Consider the following 17,358-nt stretch of genomic DNA (forward strand, 5'->3'; position numbering starts at 1 on the left):
AAACTAATTTGTCCTTTAAGCAGGTGTTAAAAAAGTAGAACTGTTTTCATTCCTCAAAAAACGTTCGCACTGCATATGCGCTGAAGTGCACAGCACGTATTCAGCGCGTGGGATCCTTCTGAAATGTGTCAAGGCATAGGAATTTTAACTGCAAAGGTATAATTCATGTGCAGATCCTATGCCAGACAGCGCACACTCCCGACTAATCCATGGTGGAAGGCTATGCTGTGAGCCAGGCTGCCTTTAAAATACCAGAGCAGGGGATGACAGGAGCAGTGCCCTCTCTCTAGTGAACACAACAGATTTGGTAGCTGCACTGAACTGCATTAAAAATAAATCATTTAGCCCCAAAGTTCTACCTGCCTTTTGCAGTGCTCTTTCAGCTACACAGACAGGATTGATTTGCACACTTTAAATGCAGGTGCAGGCGTTGCGTACACCCAATCATTTGAGGCGATCTACGCAAACATTTTATGATCCCCTCAATTCTCTGATCCTTAGCAATGAATGGTTAGTTCATCCTAGTTGGGTTGAAAGAATCAAGTAGTGTAAATTTGCTCATAGCCTCTCACTGAACCAAGCTTCCATATTTTCTTTAATTAGGTGGTATCAATTTCCGCCACTCTATGCTAATTTCACTATTTTATTGGCACTCTTCATGCACTTTCAAAACTAACAGTGCATTGAGTAAAGCGTAAGGAGGTGGCTCTAGCAGAGTCATATCAGAACTGAGAACTTCTTCAACCCTAGTAATCCCTGTCTCAGCCTCATGTGCTAGGTTGTTCTTAGAATTGAGATGTGTGTGCGTAATAAATACAGAGTTTCTCTGCAGTCACCTGCCAACTCAGTCTAAAAATTGCATTTTTTAGACTGAGTTAGACCTTTAGAGTTAGGACTCCTAAATTTAGGGCTCCTAAATGCTTTCTGTGAATACCGAAAGTCTTAAAGTTAGGATTTTTCTCAGTTTAGTAGTCCTAAATCCTAACTTTAAGACTTTTGGTATTCACAGAAAACATTTAGGAGTCCCAAAGTTAGGAGTCCTAACGTTAGTACTCCTAAACTGAGAAAAATCCTAACTTTAAGACTTTCGGTATTCACAGAAAGCATTTAGGAGTCCTAAGGTTAGGACTCCTAACTTCTGTGAACACTGGAATGAGTAAGTGCCTTCTGTGAATACCAAAATGAGTAAGTGCCTTCTGTGAATACCAAAATCGTAGTAAGTTTAGGATTTTGTCTTAAGTTAGTTCTGTGAATCGGGTCCATAGACTTTTGTGGGGCCCACCGATGCTTAATATGGAGTAGTCACCTAAAGAGAAATAAACAGATGGATCCAGATCTGCATTCCATCTAATGAAACATGGTTGATTCAGATTCAGGGTCAACTCCAGTGTCTGTGCTTCAACTGCAATGGCACGCATCTTGGGTGTATCCAATGTGACACCAAGCATTGATCCATCTTTGACTTTGTAATATGAATTTTTGGTCAAGTGGTTTAAACCAGTTAATGCAGCCTGGCAACTAAACTCTTGTGTCGAGATTCGTATGCATCTTTGTTGGAGAATTCTACTGAATAAATCCTCTATTGCATTCCTTGTCTTAAAACGGACGTGTCTCAGGAATCAGCGGCCATCTTTTTCTTTTCTTCTGCAGTTCATCAGCTCAGGCCGGCCGACATCAAGGTGATTGGAGCTCTTGGTGATTCTCTGACTGTAAGTAAACCAATCATTGAAGGGGATCTGGGTTACAGCTGGAGGAACTATTGCCATTTGTACACACATAACACACCTGGCGAAGCTGTAGATGTTTTCTTGTTGCTAAATTGCTGACCTTGGAATGCGGAGCTCTGATTTCCAATCATGGATCTGACACCTGAACAAAAATAATATGACGTTTGGCAAATCACTATATCTCCCTGTGGCTCCTTCTATGTAGCTCTGTGCAAACGTCGGCTACCTGAAATTATATTTCTCAAGAGGAGGATTAGTGGAAGGTAGGGAGGAAAGCAAATGTCTCATACATCTAGTGTGCTAATTAATGCAGTCTTAGTTACTTAGTGGTGCATTCTTGCCTGCATCTGCGTGTGCACAAATCTGAAGAAAAGTGAGCATTTTAGAAGGAGGCGAGACTATTGGCTAGTTCTGAAGGGTTTGGTGGCTCTTATTAGAGGATGATTTTGAGAAGAATGTTTTAATAGCTGTCCACAAGGTTCACTTGGACAACTCCATATTACTTTCTTACTGTATATTATAACCTAATGTGACTCTAAGTTTAAAAATGTGATAAGCCCTTTATGAAATAACAGAGTTTAATTAAATTACTTGCAAAACCTGAGAAGTGGTACTACTGAAATACAACCAAAGCCACTTCAGAAAGTCCAGACATCCTGAAACTGTCACATGGTACACCGAGTAGGACGTTCATTCTTCTTCAGATTTACACAAGATAAAATCTAATATCACAAGCTCAAGTAGACATTAACAGAATCTAACAAGGCCTAACAGACACAACCCACACACTCTCACAAACCTAACAGTGTCACCAACATGCCCTCACAGACCGATCAACAAGTCCCACCGCTGGCGCATCTCTACAGATCTTTGCATTGGTGCCCCAGCAACATCAGAAAGCTGTCTGTCTGTCCACTGCCCACCAGTCAGCCCCAATAAGGAATCACAAAGCTACTCACAGATATTCTTATGTCTCTCAGCAACCCCTAAATATCTCTCAACATCCAGGCGTAACCCTAACTAGCTCCATCAATTGTTTCACTACAGACCCTCAGGTAAATCTCACAGTAGTCAACATTCTTATATCATCACTTCTTAGCACACCTCACCTTATCGCCAAAGACCCACAGGTAAACAGTAACTCACTGTTACATGATGACCTTCAAAAAATATTCACACAGTGCCAAAAGACCATCACTTAACGCTCAGGAGACATTCACAGAGGGGCCACAGATGTTCATACAGCTTTCAACATACACAGACCTTCACATAGCAGTTAAGCGTCCACAATGCCCTCACATGGCGCCTACAGATCCTTACCAGGCCCCAACAAAACTTCACATAGCCCCAAAAAACTCTAACCAGGGTGACCAGAAAATCTAGCAGCCCCAGAAGACTCCTAGGGCCAGATGTATTAACATTGTATTTTGCAAGTCCTGAATAGTGAATTTTACCGATTCGCTATTATGGACTCGCAAAATGCAATGTATGTAGGATTCACAAATAAAATTGGTAATCCTATGCATTCCTTATTTGCGACTCACAAACTGCTAGTTGCAAGTAAGGAATGGCGTCCCATTTATTTCTAGACAGAATTCTGCAAATCGGCCCGTTTGCGAACGGAAAAATGATTGATACATCTGGCCCTTAGCTCTTAGATCCGAAGTCTATGCAAAATGGCGGACAAAGAATTTATGAGGAGAGGCGGGGCAACTATCCAAGGACAAAAATGGTTGGAATTTCACAAAGTGGCTCATATCTCTACGGTAGTCATGACCGTGAAAGGAACGTTTCCTAGAGAGGTCTGGTGGCTTGGGGAGGTGTAAAGGGGCTCAGGGAGTTAACTCTCTGGGCACATAATAAGAGGAAGGGCAATTAACACCGGTTTGCACCAAACAAAATATGGGCACTAAGCCTCAAAATATAGGCAATGGAGCAACCGCCCTCCATATTTTCTCCCAATCCAGGTGAATACGTATTACAGTCGTCTCTGTCAGTTTCACAATTTCATGCACCTACCACTCAACCTAGACAGCTAGCAGTAGTTAGTGTTCTGAGTGTCCACCCAGGCCTGTCCTTCAAGAAGCATTGGAGTGTGACAGGGACACATTCAATCTGTGCTACCCCTCTTGTGTCCAGCACCTTAAACAGAAATATAACCAGACTCTTCAAAAAGGCTACACGGCCCTAAACGAATTTAGGAATATCTTCATCAGTAACAGTATACATTAAGGACTATTTGCCCTTTTGTTTATAGAACTTTGTTAGATACAGTATGTTCCTAGTATATTGTATTGTGTGTTATTTTATTTGCATGCCTATTTTATTGTAATGGTGTTTTATGCATTGCTGTAAATTGCCACTTACTATTGTCAAGGCAAATAAACTCACACTGTATCATATCAGCATACTATAATGCAGTAATTCTCAATGTCATCCGACTACAATGTAGTTGCTTTGCAGAGGATAGATATGCCCCATTTTCATGTAATCTACTCAATCTTTCTGATGAACAGTGATAAGCAGATATGACATATTTATGACAACGTTGATTTTTCCACACTTTAGGAAATTGTTGGAAATCTAGAATCTCTGCATGTTTCTTAAGCATGGGCGGAAAATCCGTTTTGCTCGCGGATTTTGCGGATTTTCGGTAAATTCGCAATCCGCGAGATTCGCGAATCTCCCGCAAAATCCGCGAGCAGCGGATTTTGCTCGCACTGTTCGCGTGAGTTCGCGGCTTCCCAGTACAACTTCGCGCCCCGTGAATAAGCGCTAAATTGCAGAAATACGATCTTAGCAAAACTGAAACTACTTACCAGGTTCAAAAGTTCAGGCTCATCATTAGTAGCCATTTCCTGTAGTGCTTCCTGAGGGGCCCCTCCAGAGTTCAGTAGCCTACTTGCAACTATTATGTGACCCTGCTCTGAACCTCAGAATAGTTACACATATGCCACAAAGGTCCTGAATTACAGCTAAGGGAGACAAGCAGGAGCCAGGCTGGAAGTTCAAATCCATTAATCAGCCCCTAATTCATTATTGTCAGTTGGGGCAGGGCAGGTGTTGTAACTAATTTTGCAACAATGAAAGCACTTAGCAAGTGCAAAAGATCACTAATCAGGAAGCACTAAGGAAGCAGGTGCCAGCTAAAAAAATATTCTGTGACACATTAATCAGCCCCAAATTAATTCAGGTCACTTGAGGCAGGGAAGGTGTGCTTTGCTTTGCCACAATAATGTACACTGACTGGACAACCAGAGGGTGCTGTGATGAAACAGAGGGTGGCATGGGTGGGCCAGAGGGTGGCATGAGTAGTCAGAGAGTGGCAGTGGTGACAGAGAGTGGCAGTGATGAAGAAGAGTGTCCCAAACAGGCTGGACACGTAGAAACAACAAGTTCGCAAAACTTGCGACCTGACAGGTAAGTTCGCGTTTACGAAATTGTACAAAACCCTCGCGAACTGGAAGAAACCCGCGCGAACACACAAAAAAAAAATCCGCAAATTCGCAAAAATTCGTGGATTTTGCGAATTGCGAGTTCGCAAATCCGCAAAATTCGCGAACGCGAGATTCGCAAAATTCACCCATGCTTAATGTTTCTACAATTCTGAGCTATAGCGTTTTTTTTTTAAATCTACAGTGCAATTAACTGATTCTAACGTCTTTTTGTAACAAATATCTAACTTTTTTATGTGTGTTTTATTTTTCACTGGATATTCTAGTTGTGTTCTTCATGTTTGAAAACATCCTATCTCTTTCATGTGAAAGCCCACCACATGAAGGATTTAAGTGGTTTGTTGGAAGGGTTATTGTATGCCCATGCATTATAAGGAATAAAGTACTCCCTTCTTTTACATTATAAGGCCTTGTTCCTGTATACGATCACAGAACTCCTCAGTGATTTGCAACATCCTTATAATGTACGGCAGAGAGTACTCATCACTCTGTCTCATCTACTGAATAGTGCATACTGTGTTAATAATCTATCCATCTAATTGTATGTTTTACTTTCAGGCAGGCTTTGGTGCCAACGCGACAAACTTGTCTAACCTAAGGACAGAATGGAGAGGGCTCTCCTGGAGGTAAGTACACGCTCAATACACTGGATAAGTAAATCATTTTTAGATCCTCACTGACTATGGTATAGGGACGGATCTGTGTCCGATGTGACCACTTAGCTTCAAGAGAGTATCCAACACAGCCAAACATCCTTTATAGGCTGCCCTTATGAGGGGCCGCTCAATTCCTACAGTTCTGGTGATAGTCATTGCAGGCCCCCATTGGAAGTACAAGATCCACAACAACACTGTATTTTCAGTACATTTCATCTGGATATTTGAGCTGCTTAATAATCAGGGAATGGGGTGCAGAACTACCAGTCACCCAATAAATCTTCATTTCCGAGGGTGCTCTAGGGGTGCACCTCTTATTACCCAGCAGCTCCCCTGACCTGGAGTTATTGATGCCCCTAGTGTTGTTAACTCTGTCGGGTGAGTTATCAGACAAACTCCAGGGATCTCATAATGAGGCTGTAAGTAGGCTGTCAAGAGGGGCTCAATAGAGATGAATCAAGACCACAATGCGTAAGCCCCCGTATAGAGCACAGAACAGTTCCATCATGTCCAATAAAGCCTAATAGGCCACAAACATCATTCTCACAAATGAGAAGTCTGTGTCTCATGTAGCTAGTTATACCAATCTGAGACTATTTCCAATATTTTAGCAAGAGATGCCCAACTAATCTGTTGACCGCCCCAGCCTCTTTTGCCTTTGACACTAGAATCATGTCCTGAAAACCCATTGATTTCAAAATGTGCCTCCAACCTATCTTTCTTATATACCTTTGAAAAAAAAAGCCAAAAGCATCTATTGATTAACCTGTCGTCACAACTTCCACCTTCTCCGTCCTGCCACAGACAACGCTGCTCGCGTACATTATTCCTCCTACCATGAAGTCCCCTGTTCATCGTGCACCTGTCACTGCTCTACACCTTATCCTGCCTCTCTCCACAATATTATGTTCACCCCCTACAATAGTGCTCTAAGGAGCCTACATTTTAAACAGAACAAGTTTTCCCTCTGATGTTGCTCCTCTTCCTCCCATCATCTTTCACCTATTATACCTCAATAATATTGTACCTTACTAACTGTGATGAAACAATGCCGTCCCCTCGTCTTTATTTCCGTTTTAAAAGGGTTGGCTCCAATTAGCTGTACGACTGCTGTAAGTTTATAGAAGAATTTCTCTTTGCTCCTCCTGAAATTAATGTATTTTTCTTCCGTTCATAACCACTGTAAAGCGCGTTGACACCCACTTTGAGGGTATGTATCCTGGTACATGAAGAACTCAATAAATAGAAACAAAAATAATAGATGATCCAATGCATGTCAATGTGTGTACACCAAGTAAGTTACACTACACAGGTCAATACAAGAACCTGGAGACCCTACACATACTAGAAGAACTTTCAGACTCTAGCATGTAATAGAAACATTGGAATGGGGATCAAAGCCAGCATGGCTGAACTGATGGCGGACTATGTGCTTTGCAGATGTCAGTAGTATAACATAATGAGGTCCAATGTGAAGTCAGCAGAGGCCTCCTTGTTGGGCATTCCATGTCCAAGTCCTCTCGCCTTTATCAAACCCCCATCGCCCGCTTCTTCTGTCCCACCTCATTCAACTGAGGTGAACTGTGAGTACAACTCACAGAGTGCATAGGTCTCTAACACAAAAGATCAAGGCTTGATGAACAAGCTATGCTGACACAGGGCCACCTAGCAACCAGACCAGAACTGACATAAGGAGAGAAGAGGTCACCATATAGACATGGTGCAAAGTTAGTACATTTGGCCCGATAAGTAAATTATTTCTGTGTATGGGGAGCACTGTAGGATTCCCCCTGGAGTCCTGAAAATCATAGTACGCTTCCGGTGTAGGACATAAGCTGAAGACAAAAACTCCTCATAGATTGTTCTAGACAGTGCTTGATTTGTAAAAACAAATGTGTGCCTGGGCTCTTGTCAGGAGGCTACTACAGTTTGCCCCACACGTTTCCCCTGCCAGGGCTGTCAATGATGGTAACAACACAGCTACTAACCGTCACACTCCTACAAGTGTGACAGTTCAGACTATTCCAGGCCCCCAAAGCTATAAGAATGACTTGGTCGGCAGGTAATAGTCATTTTTGATGTATATTGAATTAATAATTAACTGTTTTTGTAGGCATCTCTAAATTTGACAGATAGAGCCACCTTTTGGCAGACTGTCACAAGCATTGGTGCTGACAATTATGTGCTGGTGCTGAGCACCGGAAACCACAGGCTCAAATTAAGCACTGGTTCTAGAATATGAATGTGCAGACACTGGCCCAGCAATATGGATCCACATGTGCCGAAGAGAGGGTGACAAAGTAATCCACTGCATTTTTACAGCGCTGTTGGATGGATAGTCCTTGAGAATGTTTCCTTGTCTTGGGGTGGGGGTGTAGGATCTTCATTATACATGACTGGGGCTGTCCATGGAAACTGCTTCCAGTTGGTTTCTTTAGTCCGACTTTCAGCTACATAACACTGTCTAGTGGCTATGTCATTCTGCAATTTCTAAGAACTACCACAAGGTGCAACAAGATTAGGTGCCAAGCTCAAGAAAGAGCAAAAATTACAGAGAATAAATGCAGAGTCTTGGTTCGAGGTGACCATAATTTACATAAGCTCAATTAATTTTGCATGCACAACTATGGGCTGGCAAGGTGTGACGAAGTTTAGCATCAGGTGTGGACTGGTCATATGGGACACAGGGAAAACCCCGGTGGGCTGAGAAACAATGGACTGCTTTCAGGGTTGTCTGGGCAGATGTTTCTTCAGTTATGCAACCAGACAAACAGCCATGCAGGAACGGAGCCAATATTATTGTGTATCAGATATATCATTTCCCCAAAAGACTAACCCCCAGATGCATCAACAACCCATTTTGCGATTCCTTAATAGCGAAAAATACCGATTCGCTATTAAGGAATAGCAAAATGGAATGCATCAAGAAATCACTTAAAAAATAGCGATTTCTTAGAATTCCTTAATTGCGACTCACAAATTGCGAGTCGCAATTAAGGAATACCTCCCCATTCTTTCCTATGGGAAGACAATCTCAATTTGCGAATTGCAATTAGCGATTCGCATATTGACATTGCGATTTCAAGGGCGCGGGGGTGTCCAAAGGACACCCTGTTGCACCCCTGAAATTGATCTGTGCGCAACATGAAACTTGGAAAAATGCACTTTAATGCATTTTTCAACGTTTTTGCAAATTACCATGAAGTTGTACATTTTTTCCGCAACTTGGTCCGAACGCGTCTTTTCACCACGTTCCATTACCCCGCAAGTCATTACAACGACTTGCCTAAGGGAAAGCGTTGGAATTGGAACAGTATAATTTACTATTCCAACTCCAGTTTGTGCAACAGTAGGGAAAGTGTAGGACTTAAAGTTCAGCATCAATCCAACAGCGCTTCCCTTAAGGCAAGTTGTTGTAACGTCTTGCAGGGTAAATGAACACGTTGTAAAGATGTGTTCATGGATCGACAAAATATACAACAATCAACCCCTTACCAGATTATTAACATCATTCATTCATTAACAATAAATAATGCCCCACTGAGGAGCAGTTAATTTCATTTATTATCAAACGGTAAAAATAATGTATCTTTTTTTCCTTTTGTTTATTATATATTATTTATCACATACAGCAAGTTACACATACACAATATTATTTGAAATTCAAATCAGACATGGGAGCCCTAATCTAATAGGGAGAAAAACATATCATTTCGGTACCTGTCTCCACAAAAAACATCAACAGACCAAAGAAACATATGATCAAAACTAACAGTGTTACAATACACTCCAACTAAGGACACAATTACAAATAGCACAACATATTCAAAGTATACAAAACAAAACCAGCACAATTGCGCCCATGTTTCGACCCATGTAGTAAAGGAACAGCCTGGTTCGAGCTGAGGAGTAAAGGGTGTTTCCCACAACGGAAAGGGTTATGGGAGGCTTGTTGGGAATTACCCGCCACAAAAAGAAGGAGTGACCTAGACAGACGAAAAAAGATTCTAGCATTTCTCCGAGCATGATTTCGAGACTGAAGTGTTTTTTATTTAAATATGATAACATATAACTGAGTGTGACAGGCCAGGAAGCAATGGCCCACCGAGTGTACGTGGCAAGTGAAGGCACTTCCTGCACACGTTCTGCCACTGAAGCTGTGCAATCACTACAAAGGTTCTGAAGTCTGCTGTGTTACATTTGTTTGGCCTGTAAAGGTTGTGCATTTTCTAAACAAATACAAATCTTGTGTCTTTTACAGCTCGGGTGGAGATGGGACGCTGGATAAATACACAACTTTGCCTAGTGAGTATTGTGATGGCACTGGAGGGCGCAGCAATCACTGTGACGTGTACGGGTGGCATTATTGTTCATCAATGACCAGTTACTTTGTTAACACAGCCTAAGGCGTAGGGCTCATGAATGTGGTATGTGGGTGAAAAATGTTGGCACAGAGAGACTGTGTGCTTGGCAACCCAGTAGGCACAATAAGTGTTCCATGTTTTGTTTCTTTTCCCCTTTATTCTGCTGCCGGGGAGGGCAAGCCCCCCAGGGAAATGTAGCACTTTTAAAAGATCTGTAGTAAGATAACATAAGATGTGTATTTGTAAAGTGCACTTTTCACCCACAAGGGTATTATGGATCTGAATAACAGATGTTTATTGTTGCCCAACTCAATAGTACCCATTTTATCGACCGCAGAAGGATGAAAGGCTGCAGTAGAGGGCAGGCCCCTCAGGGAAGTGTAGCACTTGTAAAAGACCTGCAGTAACATAACATAAGATGTGTATTTGTAAAGCGCACGTTCACCCAGAAGGGTATGTTGGCTCTAAATAACAGATGTTTAATGTTACCCAACTACATTGTACTCATTTTATTGACCTCGGAAGGATGAAATGTGCAATAGAGGGCATCCCCTCAGGGAAGTGTAGCACTTTGAGAAGACCTGCAGTAGAGGGCAGGCACCAGCAGGGCACTGCAACAGCAATTCAGATTGTCCAGTCTAGGGGTGAAGGGCACCACCCCCACTGAACAATGATCATGGGAATAACCCCTTGTCGGAGAGATCACCCCTTTCACAGGAGGCACAGCCATGGTGCTGCAGGCCAAGACCATGCTTGTCGCAGGTGCTGTTCAGGTGACTATACAAACTGATACAGGCCCTGCCTTTGAACATGCCTACCCAGTACAGCACGCGAGTGGAAGCGCGTACATGACACTGCACGAATCAACCTTTTCAAAATACACCTTTTGCTGGGAGCTGCTCGCAGCAGAGCTGGGGCGCTTTGAAAGCCTGAATCCTCAGGGCCCTGTAACACTCCTGCAGATAGCATCCCTGGCCGAGGCTAACATACTTGCCAACACTACAAATTCGATGGCATAGAGGCGAGCATCACAATGATTCATTAAGGAGAGTCACATTCATTTAGTAAGCATTGCATTGATTCAATAAGAAGAGACTCATTTTTTAGTAAGTTAACTAAGCATTGATTCATTAAGTAGAGACTCAGGGTCATTTTGTAAATTTAGTAAGTATGACTGACTCACATTCATTTAGTAAGTTTAGTAAGCATAGAATTCCTTCATTAAGTACAGACTCACATGCATGTGTTACATTTAGTAAGCATTGCATTCATTCATTAAGTAGAGACTCACATTCAGTCAGTTAGTTTAGTAAGCATGACTGATTCAGTAAGTAGACGCACATTCATTTAGTAAGATTAGTAAGCATTGCATTGATTCATTAAGTAGAGACTGACATTCATTTATGCTTAGTAAGCATTGTATTGATTCATTAAGTAAACTTGCATTCATTTCAGTAAGTTTAGAAAGCATGACTGATTCAGTAAGTAGACGCACATTCATTTAGTAAGATTAGTAAGCATTGCATTGTTTCATGAAGTAGAGACTGACATTCATTTATGCTTAGTAAGCATTGTATTGATTCATTAAGTAAACTTGCATTCATTCAGTAAGTTTAGAAAGCATGACTGATTCAGTAAGTAGATGCACATTCATTTAGTATGATTAGTAAGCATTGCATTGTTTCATGAAGTAGAGACTGACATTCATTTATGCTTAGTAAGCATTGTATTGATTCATTAAGTAAACTTGCATTCATTCAGTAAGTTTAGAAAGCATGACTGATTCAGTAAGTAGACGCACATTCATTTAGTAGGATTAGTAAGCATTGCATTGATTCATTAGAGACCTACATTAATTTAGTAAATTTAGTAAACCCTGCATTTATTCATTAAATAGGGACCTCATTAATGTAGTAAATTTAGTAAGCCCTGCATTGATTCATTAAGTAGGCTCACATTGTTTCATTAAGCATGACTGATTCAGTAAGTAGACTCATGTTGATCTTGTAAGTTTAGTAAGCATTACATCGATTCATTATGTAGAGACTCACATTCATTTAGTAGGTTTAGTAAGCATTCAGTAAGCAGACGCACTTTCATTAGTAAGATCCATAAGCATTGCAGTGATTCACGTTCATTGAGTAAGTTTAGTAAGCACGACTCTGACTCTGATTCATTAAGTAGATGCTCCAACTACTTCCTCAAGCATTTACCACAAGTAAAGTCAAATTGAAATGTACATTCTCCATTGAGTCTAAAGTTGTGCATTGCATTTCACGTTATACACGCATCACACCAAAACCGGTACATCCCCTGCAAATAATTCAGCATGCTGTTACCAGGATTGCTATTAACATTTGGCTAAGATAATATAATATATAATGCATGGGAGCCTGCAATCCCTGTTTAAAAGCCCATCTCTAATTTCTTTATTATAGGTGGCTGGCAATGTCCCTAGTTGCCTGTAATAAAGAAATTACATCTACTCACCTGTAATATCTTTTTACAGGTAAACTCTGATGTCACAATTCCTGCTTTCAGAGCCAGCAGCTGAAGGGAAAGGCAGGACACGGAACATAATTAAAGCTGCAGTTTCAAAAACAAAAATGAAACATGGTTTTCCTTCTGCTCAGTTTTTCTAGATAAAGAGTGATAAGCAGAAAGGCGATATTTATGGTACGTGTTTCTGTCCACACTTTAGGAAATTGTCGAAAATCTAGAATTTCTCTGCATGCTTCAACACGTTCTCAGCTACAGAGGTTTTATTACTCTAACTTGTAATTAACCACTTCAGTGCTGATGACGAGCCCAGGCTCGTCATGCAGCACGGTGCTCGTGTACTGGTGACAAGCCTGGGCTCGTCATGATCCGTGGAACGCTCACACGCTGGGATAATTCCCCCTCTGTGCTGAGCGTTCCATTGCGCGGGAGGGCTAATGACGAGCCCAGGCTCATCACCAGCACACGGGCACCGTGCTGCATGACGAGCCTGGGCTCGTCATCAGCACCGCGGTGCCGTGCGCGGCCCCCCCTCCCCTCCCACGCCGCGGGGGAATTAGCCCTAAGGTGAAGGGGTTGACTGAGTCTAATATCTTTTTTCAACAAATATCTAACTGCTTTTAGGTGTGTTTTATTTTTCACTAGAGAGCCTAACTGTATTCTACACATTTACAACAATTTTAGCTATTTCATGTGAACGACCACCACACCAAGGATGTAGGTGGTTTCTGTGAATAGTCATGGTGTGCCAATGCATTATAAGGAATAAAGTCCTCCCTGCTGTACATTATATGTATATTACAAGTCACCTCAGAGTTCCATGACATTAGAAAGGAAATCTGCCTTCGGCCTTGTTCCTGTATATGGTCACGGGACTCCTCAGTGACGTTCAATATCCTTATAATGTACGGCAGAGTGTACTTTATTCTCTATATAGGATTACAGTGGTACAACTAGAAACATTACAGGCAGGATGAAGCTGTGTGTCCCAATGCAGCAATTTTGATCTAGCATTAAAATGCTGCTGAGTGCACAAAACTGTGAGAGAACATGCGCCAGAGGAGAGCCCTTCATCTTCCAGATGCCTCATTTGTGGAAGAAGTTGCTAGTCTGTAGACTAGGAATAATAGTCTTTCAGGGAGCAATTAAAAAGCACCTTTTATCCACATCTTGCGAATGCTGCATTTTAGCGCTTTGGGTCCTTTCAGGAGCCATTAGCGGTCTTGAAATGGTTCAGGTAGAGTGATTTGATGGATTTGGGAGATGCACCATGGGAGATCTCGGAATGAATGAATGACTGGGCTGCGGTGCTTGTCCTGCTGGAATACGCAGACCCTGGAATGGTAGTGAATGCGTAACCCACCATTTTTACTAACCTTGCAAAAATGCTCAATGTGTGAAAATCACAGCTGCAATGTTTAGTGTTGCTGCAGCAGGAATAGCAGGAGCTGCAATGTGGAAGTTCTATTGGAGTACAGAAACCCATGTTTTCACCAAGAGTTAATTGTGGGTTTAGGGAACCGTACAGTTCTTGTTCTAGAGCAGGGCAGCATTAGTTGGTTGCACAGGGTCCAGAGGCATAGCCTCCCGTGGTGCAGCAGGTGCAGTGCACCAGGGCATAGGAGCTTCAGTGGCCCATTGAACCATGATAATTGCTGTTTTTCAAGGTCTAAGCGCTTTATAAATGAAATTACAGTTCAACAAATTCACCACATACGTTGTACAAACGCCTACTGAAGAGTTTACAATAAGCCTTGTTTTTTCTCTTTGAAGATATTCTAAAACGGTTCAATCCAGACCTGTACGGCTTTTCCACTGGGACCGGGAAAGCGAATGCGAGATTTAATGTTGCAGTGAGTGGTGCCAAAGCGGGGTAAGTCACTGATAAATATGCAAAAACTTGACCTAGTACAATTCAGGAAGAAGTGATATTTTGAAAGCATTATTGACTTAAGCAGCTTGGCCAGGACTAGGGCCTTTTTATGATGGATTCAGAAAACTGGATATGATTTTTGACCTACCGTAGGATTTCCTTCAGTTTCATCCTCAGAAAATCCTGGACATATGTAGCTTGCCTCACACCACATCAGTACATTTCCAAAAACACAATATTGACACCTGAAAAAGCTGTCTATCAATCTCGCACCTAAACATATCTCAATATACCTTCCCTTAGTTTGCCACCTAAACTGTTGCTGTCCAATGTTCCATTGGCAATTTTTTATCATGAAATCCCACTTTAGTACTTTGGTAGTCCTTCAAGTGATTGAAATTCTTGTTTATGACTGGTAATTCCTTAGTCCTTCTTTCTATGGAGATACCGCATTTTTTCACCATACCATGTGGCAACTCATTGTCCGAGTCCTTTCAGGCTTTCGAGATGTAAAATACTACTTTCTAAGTCTGAAAAACATTGTTTTTTACCTTTCATCAGATTTGTTAGGGAGTGGTTTTTTGTGGCCGTTTGGACTAAACAGGATTCTTTTTGTTTTGTGCCCTCTGAGTCCTTGAAACCTAATTCTACTGGTTTAGGAGGTAACATGAAGTCATATGTATCCAGAAATAATTCAGACATGAACCACATAACCAGTAAACTGTGGCTGAGGAAAGATAGGTTAGGAAGAAGTAGAGGGGCTGGTCAGACCTGGGTCATGTGTTTATTGAAGATGTCCCGATTCCCAACAGCAACAGTATACGACACACTGACTACACGGAGAAGACTGGTAGAGGCTTCACTTTCATCCTCAAAGCCTCTTGGCCATGCACCTTCTAGGAATTAAGCATCAACACCTTTATGTAGCTCCAAATCTGCTAAGTCCCTCTGTCTGCACTGTCGGATGACCATTTTCTATCAAACACACAAAGGTGAGGAACATTTTAAGCATTCCTTCTATCTCCTTTTGTGTGTTAGATGACCACTTTCCACTTGAGCTACACACCTCCCTGGTACAGCAACAGCTTGAGCTAGAAACTCACTGACCTGCTCATTATGTCATTCACGAAACATGCCAATGATATGTTTCTTTCTTCATACACTGTTTGCTCTGATAATAACAATGAATGTCAAACAAAGAGTCACAGAACCAACCCATTCCAAATACAAGATTCCTAGTCTGGCTTTCACCAATATACCGTCCCCAAAAGCTGCCACTGATGCCACTGGAGTGGTCAGACAAAGCTACCGTGCTCTCACCCTCTGCTATGCAGCAACCACCCACTAACAAACACGCAAAACACACTCATCGGCAGGATACCTGGCCTGTCAGTTTTGGTTGCACCGTGCTTACTGGAGCAGACAGGACTGAAATACATACAGCTGGTCTCTGTCTGGAGTGTCCGTGTGTGTGTGAAAATGATGAACTGAAACCTGTCCCCAAGCGATCACCAATGGATAAGATTCATTCAAGCATTCTATCCATCATTGTGTTGTGTTTTTACAGTAGTGCAACCCCTGCACACAACACGTCCCACATCCTCGCGCTCCTTTCTCACCATTTGGCTGAAAGTCTACCTGCTCTGTTTTACCTCCAGCCTTAATGATCTCTCCTGAGTCCCACGGATAGAAGGTACACACAGAAATATAAGGCATCAAGTTAAAGAGGGTTGAATTGAGAATGTTTTTGGGAGGTCAAATTGAGGTAAATAGGGAGGTGGCTGCAGGCACGAGACCCAAGAAGGGCTGGAAGCATCAGCTGAAGTTGGAGAAACATGAAAGGATAATGGTGAGGAATTCCAGTCAGAATGACCAGCTATAGCATATGAGACTAGACAAGAAGATCAGATTGCAGATAGAAAGAGCAGGAAATTATGATGTAACTGTTGGTAACGATGGTGAATTTCCTAATGGCCCCAGGAGGATCATCTAAGAAGCCATCTAAAAATAATCCAGTGTGTTCAATTGTCACTGTCTGCTTAAAGGAGATACAATTAAAGGCAACATAGATCAATAAAATGAAAATAACAAATTGGGACAGCTACTCTTGTCGGAATAAGGAAGACGCCACATTGATGAACTCCAGAGAGTGCACCTTTCAGGTCACTCATTGTTGCCAAATACTTGGAGAGATAATTTGTTACCATTTCAAGTAACTGCATGTTGGGATCTATGTTATTGGTAGTAACAAAAACAGCAATTAAATGAATTGGTTTGGTTGAGGCAAAGAGTCAAACCAATTGGAGCAAGAGCAATGTTTATACATTTGCATTTACACAGGGTTTGGAAATCTCTGTAAATTCAATTATGTTTGCCAACTTCAACCAAACAAGCTAGCCCTTATGTTGTAATCACAGAAAGTCTTTCCTCCCTCTAGGAATATGGCAGCACAAGCCCGTGACCTAGTGGACCGGATGAAGCAGAGCTCGGTGAGTGTGGTTCTACAGATATAGGAGACTGGGACGTGTTATTGGGAAGGGTTAACCCTTTAAGTAAGGGCTGTGTTTTCCATTGAGTCCTTTTGAATATGCAGTTGCTCCTGCTCACGATGTAATCCGAACCCTTTCATTGCGTTAAACGACAACATAAACGAATGGGAACTATCATGCTGAGGTATTATTTTCATTCAGCCACCCGTGTTTTGAAATACGCATTCCCTCAGCTCTCTGATGATATTATTTATGAGCCCTTGAGTCACATTTACACATTTTTGTGACACTGTGG

At 41.9% G+C, this 17,358-nt stretch overlaps 1 protein-coding gene across 1 annotated transcript in view; it reads left to right on the forward strand.

Moving 5' to 3' along the window:
- PLB1 (phospholipase B1) overlaps window positions 1–17,358 on the forward strand; it is a 604,804-nt gene that overhangs the window by 475,729 nt on the left and 111,717 nt on the right. The window contains exons 45-49 of the mRNA XM_086926127.1: window positions 1,651–1,709; window positions 5,741–5,808; window positions 10,100–10,143; window positions 14,475–14,574; window positions 17,012–17,063. Coding sequence (XP_086782253.1) covers window positions 1,651–1,709; window positions 5,741–5,808; window positions 10,100–10,143; window positions 14,475–14,574; window positions 17,012–17,063 — 323 coding nt within the window. The remainder of the gene's footprint in view (window positions 1–1,650; window positions 1,710–5,740; window positions 5,809–10,099; window positions 10,144–14,474; window positions 14,575–17,011; window positions 17,064–17,358) is intronic.

Source organism: Lissotriton vulgaris, chromosome 6 (genome assembly GCF_964263255.1).
Source record: "Lissotriton vulgaris chromosome 6, aLisVul1.2, whole genome shotgun sequence".
Taxonomy (NCBI): domain Eukaryota; kingdom Metazoa; phylum Chordata; class Amphibia; order Caudata; family Salamandridae; genus Lissotriton; species Lissotriton vulgaris.